This window comes from Macrobrachium rosenbergii, chromosome 6 (genome assembly GCF_040412425.1).
Source record: "Macrobrachium rosenbergii isolate ZJJX-2024 chromosome 6, ASM4041242v1, whole genome shotgun sequence".
Lineage (NCBI taxonomy): Eukaryota > Metazoa > Arthropoda > Malacostraca > Decapoda > Palaemonidae > Macrobrachium > Macrobrachium rosenbergii.
In genome coordinates this window covers 33,786,512-33,796,245 of record NC_089746.1, presented here as the reverse complement: position 1 = coordinate 33,796,245, position 9,734 = coordinate 33,786,512, and the positions used below count along the sequence as shown (strand labels likewise).

The following is a 9,734-nucleotide window of genomic DNA, read 5'->3' as shown; positions in this document are numbered from 1 at the left end:
CTATTTTTGTACTATGGTTATACAGTACAATATATATATATATTGTAACGTGTTCTATAAGATGAATATTTGTATGTATTGATAGTGTATGTGAATACATATGGTTATACAGTACACAGACACACACACACACACACACACATATATATATATATATATATATATATATATATATATATATATATATATATGTGTGTGTGTGTGTGTGTGTGTGTGTGTCTATATATGTTTAGATATTTGTCATATGAAATTACTTTTAAAGTTATTTATTTATTTATTTTTTAGTTTCTTTTTTAAATATATTGCAGCGTCAATAACCTAGGTGTTGTGACGCCAGTTTTAGTAGCTATAATCAATCAATCCTAGTGAGCAAAGATGAGGAAAGTAATAAGCAACTTTATACAAAAACTTTTATTTATATCAAAATAGTGAAATGCTCAACTTGGAAATAAACGTGCATTACATAAAAAAAGTCTGTAAGGACTATCAAAAGATACAGTGGAGACCCTCTTACCTGAATCATCGGGTCCCAGAGTGTTTTGGGTAACTGGTTTTATACTTAGGTTAATTTAGTCATCTTTGACAAAAGTTTAATAATGAATAGATGTAAACTATAAATAATGATTACGTATACAAAAAAAACATATTAGACATTAAAAATTGAAAATTTAAGGGAATACGGTATTAATATTTGATAAAGAAAGATAAATGTTAGATTCACTACATATCTGACAAATTATTGAGTTGGCTATCATAATACCATAGCCTTTGGAATCTTGTATGTCTTAATGGTAGGTATGGCTGGTGTATTAAATTCATTAAAAAAACATTCCATATATAAAATGTACTCATTATAAAAAATATTAGCTAGTAAATGAAAAAGGTAAATGTTTTACGTTGTTGGTTCTTGAATCTTTATCATCATCTAGAGTAAACTACGTATATCCTAAGTTAGCCTAGAACATATCTTTATGGGAAACTATACTGTATGTGAAAATATATTAGGTGAATAGATAAACTGAATATATTTTACTTATTGAAGGTAGAGTTTCATATGAATAGGCCTATATCATCAATAAAAAGAACTGTATCAATTAGCAGAATAAGTCATTGTTTTACCCTGATGATTCTTGAAGGTAGGCGCCCCCCCAAAAAAAAAAAAACCTTAAGGCTAGAACAATGGAAGTTTTTCTTTTGCCTTGTTTAAGATAAAGTCTTAACTACGCTAAGTAGCCGTGCCAATTCGTAGTGATAAAATTTCTTCAGCCTTAGCTGAGCATATAATTATCAATAGACATCATCCTTTATTCTTGATAAAAATAAGTAAAACATGCGCTGAAGTTTCTTCGGCACAATCGAGTGTTCTGTACACCCGCTACAGCGTATAATCGAGGCCACCGAAAATAGATACATCGTTCGGTGGTCTCGGTATAACGCTGTATGAGCCGCGGCCCGTGAAACTCTAACCACGGCCCGGTGGTGGCCTGGCCTATATCGTTGCCAGATGCACGATTATGACTAACTTTAACCTTAAATAAAATAAAAACTACTAAGGCTAGAGGGCTGCAATTTGGTATGTTTGATGACTGGAGGGTGGATGATCAATATAGCAACTTGCAGCCCTCTAGCCTCAGTAGTTTTTAAGATCTAAGGGTGGACAGGAAAAAGTGCGGACGGACAGACAAAGCCGGCATAATAGTTTTATTTTCGGAAAACTAAAAAAGGAAATTTTTTTCAATTAAACTACACGTTACTCTATAATCGATTCACTTGTCGAAAAATCATAAAATTAAAAACTTAATATCAAATACTCCTAATCATTCCTAATCATCGCTATCATAAATTCACCATCCCTCACCAGTGATGTTCAGGTAAATAACTGGTAAAGAGACAGCAAATTTTTGGCTTTCAGTAGCATATATGTCGTCTACACGTGATATACGTTTACTGTAATTATAAAGAGGAAAAACTTGTGCAAAACATCCCTCTATTATTATTATTATTATTATTATTATTATTATTATTATTATTATTATTATTATTATTATTATTATATTATATTAGTACTTTAAAGCCCAGTTAACTATCCGTAATGTTTGGTTATGTAAAATTATGGCTAATGTTTTCTTTAAATCACCTGACTGCTGATAATTCCTGTAGTGGCCATTATAGGCTTGGCAATCTCTGCATAACCCAAGTTTCTGGATAGATGGACTCAAGATATGAGACTCTGCAATATACTTATAAAATATGATTCCAAGTGAATTACCAGGAATAGAACAGCGACATATTAGTACAATATCTAGCTTAAGTTTTCAACAGTGTCAAGGCAAACACCAGAGGAGCAGCAATGTTAGAAGTAGTGGTAGCAGTGGTAGCATTTGCCTAAAGAAAGCTTAGTTCATATTAAGATTTTATTGTACAAACCCCTAGACTACTTTATGCAATAACAAGCTAGCATTTAGAAAGTAGACAGCAAAACAAAATATAAACCTATCTGTCCCTTTTCCCGATAATGAAATCCAAGTAAATTATAATATCATGAAAGTAAGAAATGTGAAACGTTTTTAGATTAAGATTTCAAATGGAAACCATGTTTATTACGCCTTTTAAAGAACACAGTAAGTTTATCTACTCAGATATCTAGTAGGAATGTGTAATACATACCGCATAATTAGCTGGATTTAACTTTTAACCAAAAGAAAGACAAGTTATCACTAATGTTACACTAATTTTTTATTTAGTGTAACATTTGCTTTTGTATAAATTGGTTTAACATTTTTCTCATGTTAAACATTTGTTTTTCATTGCCTGGAATTTCTTTTGAATTTTGTTGGTGGGTGTAGCAGCATGCTGCTACACTCCATTTGATGTATATCAATAAACTTTATGAATTTGAATCTGAGTGCGAAATCATCACTTGGACTTTGCTAGATTCCGGTTTATGTTTGTTTTTATGATAATTTAGTTAACATACGGAGGCCATCATGAACATTTTATGAGGACTTCAAATTACAATAGACCGATTTACGCCTAAACATACAAACTTCTAAAAGATTCTTCACATCACAACTGACATTTTTGAAGATTCAAAAGGATGCAGCGTGACCCATAAAAAAAAACTTATTTGCATAAAAAGATCATTCCAAATACTACTTCTTCAACAGTATTAGGGTAGATTATACAAACATGTATTATGAAAGAATAAATAATAAATCTTATATTACAAAGTTACGCACGTACATGCAATACATTAACCCTAAGTTATTAAAATGAAACATATGGGAATAGAATTAATGAATGAATGGCATTAACGAGAAGAAGGAAAAAGTTGAATGACGGTGGAGTGAATAATTGCCCGTTTGCGTTTACCATGACATGTATATAATACATACTCTCACAGAGTTGGTGAATGAATTGTGAAATTGAAAGAGGGGATGTTTTAACTTAATTACTTAAATCCAAGACATACCAAAAAAGTACAAGCACATTTAAACTCAAACTCACGCACACACGCACGCACTCATGCACGCACGCATGCACGCGCGCACACACACACACAAATATATATATATATATATATATACATACATGTAGATTCTGCATATATATATATATATATATATATATATATATATATATATATATATATATATATATATGTATATATGTATGTATATGTATATATATACCATATATACTGTATATATATATGTGTATATATACCTACATATAATTCTATGTATATATATGTATGTATGTGTGAGTATATATATATATATATATATATATATATATATATATATATATATATATATATATATATATATATATATATATATATATATATATATATATATATGAACATGATCACTTACAAGTAAGATCTGGTCTCCGTCTCGTTCAAAAGGCAAGCAAAAGGAAGGAAGATTCATATGGAGTAATTACGCATCAAACGTTCTATTCTAGTGAAATATCTAGACACTAGCACTTCATTGAGCAGAGTAATCCATGTGTCAGTTATCGCCTCCATTTGTGACATTGTCGGGAAGTTTTTCTTGGCGGTGTTTCGTCCTTGCTTCCAACACCTCCTGAAGTCTGTCCAGCCCTGAAACAATAAAATTCTTTTAGAAACAAGTAAAAATTGCGCCGAAGTTTCTTCGGCGCAGTCGAGTTTTCTGTACAGCGTATAATGCTATATGAAACTCTCAGCCACGGCCCATGAAAATCTCAGCCTCGGCCCATTAAACTTTCAACCACGGCCCGTTGATTTCCTGTGTTGTTGCCACTTATAGCGGTGCCAGACACACGATCATGGCTAACTTTAACCTTAAATAAAATAAAAACTACTGAGGCTAGAGGGGGTTTTCTGCAAGGGGTTCAGTTAGGGTATGTTTTTAGGGTTAGGGTGATTGGAATTCTTTGTGTTTACAATATTATTATTATGTGGAGAGTTGTTCAAGTACAGTACTTGCAAATATTGGAATATTTTTTTCTGCTACTTTATACAAAGTGAAGCCTATTGACATTAAAAATACCCAAAAGGGTTTAAGAAAAGGTTGAAAACCCTGAGGGGCTGCAATTTAGTATGTTTGGTGATTGGGAGGGTGGATGTTCAACATACCAATTTGTAGCTCTGTAGCCTCAGTAGTTTTTAAGATCTGAGGTGGACAGAAAAAGTGCGGACGGACAGACAAATAGCCATCTCAATAGTTTCCTTTACAGAAAACTAAAATGTACTCAATATGCTTTTCTAAAGTGTCCATATTTAAGAGTCGTTGCCGATGCCAACAAGACAGGAACATCTGTGCCCTTATCTACCCCTGACCCGAATAAAACAGAAAATAATAAAAGAAGAAAAAGTAAGGGAAAATTGTGGACCTTATTCTTGAAGGTAGAGAAGGATAAGGGACAGTTAATTTTTTTTTCAGGTGACTTCAAATATTCACAACTGATATTACTGGAACAAAGGATGATTGGCTAATGATGATTTAAATGGCTGACAAAGTCGCGTGGTGCTGTGTATATACGAGTATATATATGCTTGTGTGTGTGTGCGAATGTATGTGCTATTTTAACATGTAAATAATTATCCAAAAGACATCTAATACTTGCCAACTTGGAGTTCTTTCCGCGTTACGGAAGTGATCAACCTGAACCAGCCAGGTGTAGTGCAGTACAACTTTGTCCCCGGAACAATATAAACGCCGGCGTCAAGAGCCTCTTCGTGAAGTTCTGGAAATGAAGTTGAAATTTTTAAATTTTTAATGATGGATATTATTCATGCCTATTGCTGTCTTTTCCAATAGCTCTTTATGGATAGCAAATTTTGTATTTCCTCGTTATTTTTATTAAAATCTTATCTCCAACATTTCCTGGCAATGGAAGAAATCTTATCAATACTAAATATTACGCATAACGCAGAATAATGTTGGTCTGATTCTTCCTTCATAGAATTAATTCACTAACTACTAATTGTACCATTCCCTCATCATTTAACACTTAATCACATAAAAAAGTAAGCATTATAAAGATTTCAAGATCAAAAGGTGTAAAGCGTTATCTTACTCATTTCCTCCTCTTCCGTTGGACTAGGTAGCAAAGACCGAGCATTACCCCAAATGAACAGGCCAGCTTTTGCAGGTCTAACTTGGACTCCCATGGACTGGAGTCGTGAGGCCGCATATTCGTAGGCACTTGTTAATCTCGTGGAATTAAGCGGCAGATAAAACTTGTCACACCATTCTGAAAAGGGGAGGTTTATTTTCGATTAAAAATTTCTCTTCTTCATAACCGAATTACCAGCTTTGTATGACATGACGACCTCAGAAAATAGATTCATGTCAGCTAAATTTGTTTTGCTTTCATTTTATAGTAGCCAACAGGATCCGGTCTCTGGATCCTGGTAGTCAACTTCGCTCCTAAACCCTTGTCTGCTGTTTGCATCATCCAGGTCTCTGGGGCAAGTTACTGGATGCTCAAAAGTATGTCCATGTGCGCATGTGAATATTCACGAATTTACGTAGAGAACATTATCGTGCGTCATATAATTCTTATGATCGTGCTTTGTATCACCTGAGAATAATCATTATATTTTACTGCAGCACGTAACACGTGAAAACAAGAATTACTGTTAAATAAATTAAAATAATTTTACAACATTTATATTTAAGCATGAGTAACGTTAAGCTGGCATTGAAGATATTTGTCTGATAACAAATTAGACAAATGAAATAGTCAGATTCTCTCCTGCACATTCACTATCCAAATTAGATAGACCCATTCACTATCTAAATTAGATAGTCAGGTTCTCTCCTGTGCATTCACTATCTAAATCAAATAATCAGATTCCCTCCTGCACATTCACTCTCTAAATTAAAGAGGCAGATACTCTTCTGTACAGTCACTATCTACAGCTAAGATTTAGCGATTCAGTGCAGACAAACGTTATCAGAAGTTTATTGTAAACTGGAATGGCACTAAGCGTAAGCCCTAAAAATTAGGCCTGTAGGGATTCTTATAATGTAAACGGAAATTGTAATACACTTCTCTCTGTATATACTCTGACTCTATACTATAGTATCATTCCTGATGCTGACGTAATCGAAATCAATTTCATCAAGCTTGCCATCGGAATTATTGTTCCATAATTTAAATTTAAGACTGAAAAGCATATGAAATCGTATCTTAACTGGTAGCAGGTTTGAATTATTCGAGGAACAGGAAATATAACGGCTGATAAGGGCATGTACTGGTTTAGAAAGCTTACTTTACACACCTTTATTATACATAATTGTTCCTTTTCCAAAGTTCGTGACATCCAATGGTAGAATCTTTAAACGAACCCTTGTGGAAATTACACAAAGCGCAGAAATAAAAGATAAAATCAAACTCTAATAAAACTTAAAGTAAAATGTTATGCTCTGGTTTAGGATTTTTTATACACTTAAGAGAACTGATAATGTAATTCCCCTACCTACAAATAAATATTCGAACCATACAGTGGGGACATTAAATGGCAAGTATGCATTTCAGAAATAAATACATTGCGTTATCTTATGAAGTCATAATCTTCTAGGTGGAAATCACAGCAGGAAATCTGTCTGAATATTATCTTACTCAATTTATGTTTTAATCATCGTTGACTTCCATCTTTGATTGCAAGATGAAATAATGATCATTTCTATATGCTTGCTGTATTGTCAAAACTATTTTCCATGAACCAGCTTGCTTTTAATTTTGTTATATGTGTTTCCCAGATTTACCTTATCCTTCACAAACCATAAATCAGCATTATTTTGGTTGTTTGTCATTTCCAGTTTCAAGATCATACATTACACTATTCTCAGGCGATTTCATATCAGGAGCCAGCGGGCTATGACGTCAATATCCATTTTCAGTTAATTTCCCGTTATTCATGATTGAGGTCATTGTTTTTATCTGAACTCCTTTTTCGCTTGTAAACCACTTTCATTTTTCGAATTTATTTTCTTCCTCCTTTGCTTGGGGGTATGTAGAGGCGCGCTGTCCTTTGCTTTTCTAAATTCTTGACTCTTATTTGGTAATTAGTTTGTTCTGTTTTTACATATTGACATTCTGTACTCTAGAAGCCTGCTATTCAAGTTCATGAACTTCTGGCTTGTTCCATACAAATGTAAGAATAATGATAATAATGATGATGATGATGATAATGATAATAATGACAGGAGTAATGTTGATGATTAGAATGAGGATAATGATGATGATGATGAACACCAGACTACTGCTCCATAACGGGATCGTTAAGACTTTAATTTTAGATCTAAAAAAACATCCCTGTACCGGAAGAGATCCAGAGATAATATCAGTCTTTAAAAGAAACAAGTAAGAAATACGCCGAAGTTTCTTCGGCACAATCGAGTTTTCTGTACAGCGTATATTGCTGTATGAAACTCTCAGCCACGGCCCATGACACTCGCAGCCGCGGCTCATGAAACTTTGAGCCACGGCCCGGTGGTGGCCTGTGTTGTCGGCACCTATAGAGATGCCAGACGCGTAACTTTAACCTTAAATAAAATAAAAACTACTGAGCTAGGGGGCTGCAATTTGGCATGTTTGATAATTGGAGGGTGGATGGTCAACATACCAATTTGCAGCCCTCTAGCCTCAGTAGTTTTTAAGATCTGAGGGCGGAGAGAAAAAGTGCGGACGGACAGACAAATGGCCATCTCAAAGTTTTCTTTCAGAAAACTAAAACAATTGCAGTCTTACCGATATCATCAATGACTGCAGCTGCTGCTTCTTGAACGATGTGTGGAGTGCATTTGTAGATTGACAGGTTAGAGAGAGCCTGAAACACATCTTCGCTGAAGCTGTAAATGACGCCAATTCGCAGCCCTGCCAGACCAAAGTCCTGGAAAAGATTTTTGCCAATTTAATCTTGTTTGGTCATGAATGAGTTGCATTCAAGTTGAAAAAGACAGATGCTACCATTTTTTTTATTATCTCGCTGTTATTACACCTTTGAACCAGAATCCATGTTTTCTTTTTGTATAAAACTTCATGTTATTTGGAAAAAAATTTAATTTGACTCCCAGTAGGAAGATTAAGATGGAAAAAATTACCTGGATAAGTACGTTAAAAGCAAAAGAAGCAAAAATTACGAACAAACTTGTTATTCTTGAAATCATTCCAGTAATTTAACTTTCCCTTGTAAATTCTCTAAGGCAAGAGTGAGGCATTTCGCATTAATGACCGCCTAGACATTTTAAAAACAGCAATAAATCAGGAAATTATTTGTATGCAGTTGTCCTTATTTATTCGTCATAATTACTTCCTTATATATCTTTGATTTGCCGCAGCCAAATTCGTGGTTAAATGAACTTGAATGGAAGAGGTGTTTTTCGTTGTGTCTTAGTTTTTGTAATGAGGCCTGTGTATTCGAATACCTCGACAACGAATAAACTTGATATTGTTGAAATTTCCTCGATACGTTCCTTGACTGACCCTTGTAATTGATTACTGTCCGGTGAATTCCGTCAAGGATTGTATCATATTTCTCCAAATTACCCTACCTCCTTCCTGTTCCCCACCTTTTTTCCTTTTCCTGTGCTGGAAGCGTTAACTTGTGACTGTAATATACAGTAAAGCTTCATTCTAAAAAATCTTACCACAAAGCACAATGTAAAATCAAGCCAGCTTTAAGCATAACAAGAGTACTCAGCAGAGACTGTACAGCCTCTTGAGTTCATTCAAGAATGAATAAAAGATCTTGTATCAACGATGCGTAGGCATTCAACATGCAATGTGAAAGGAATACATCTAATCATTTTATAGAAGGCCATGGAACTTTTAAAATACTGACAATACATGTACTGTATCATGTAATGGGTTTAAAATTTCCATGGCAACAAGTCCTCAATTTTGTACCACACTCTTTTAAAATTAAACATCCAATGACTCATCGTATACCAATATCTGCCAAGCCTCATTAAATGCTGATCTTCTGTTCTTGAAATAATACAGGTAACAACATAGACACGGGTGCAAACATCATCTCTAACATTTAAGAAACAGTTTTTAGCTGGGATCAGATCAAGAATGTTACTAACTTGATAAAAGAAAGGCATCTATTCATGGAAAGTGACGTCAGTATTTGGTTTTTATCAGGATCTTAACTCAATTGTTTATAGATCTCTTCTCATTTATAGAATCTTTTCATTTGCATGAGATCCTAATGATTAAAATGTACAACA

General features: G+C 33.9%; 1 protein-coding gene across 1 annotated transcript in view; it reads right to left on the bottom strand.

Moving 5' to 3' along the window:
- Positions 1–396: 396 nt before the first annotated feature.
- LOC136839444 (1-aminocyclopropane-1-carboxylate synthase-like protein 1) overlaps positions 397–9,734 on the bottom strand; it is a 25,096-nt gene continuing 15,758 nt past the window's right edge. The window contains 4 exon segments of the mRNA XM_067105501.1: positions 397–4,108; positions 5,116–5,235; positions 5,569–5,745; positions 8,251–8,392. Of these exon segments, the coding sequence (XP_066961602.1) occupies positions 4,017–4,108; positions 5,116–5,235; positions 5,569–5,745; positions 8,251–8,392 (531 nt within the window). The 3' untranslated portion in view covers positions 397–4,016.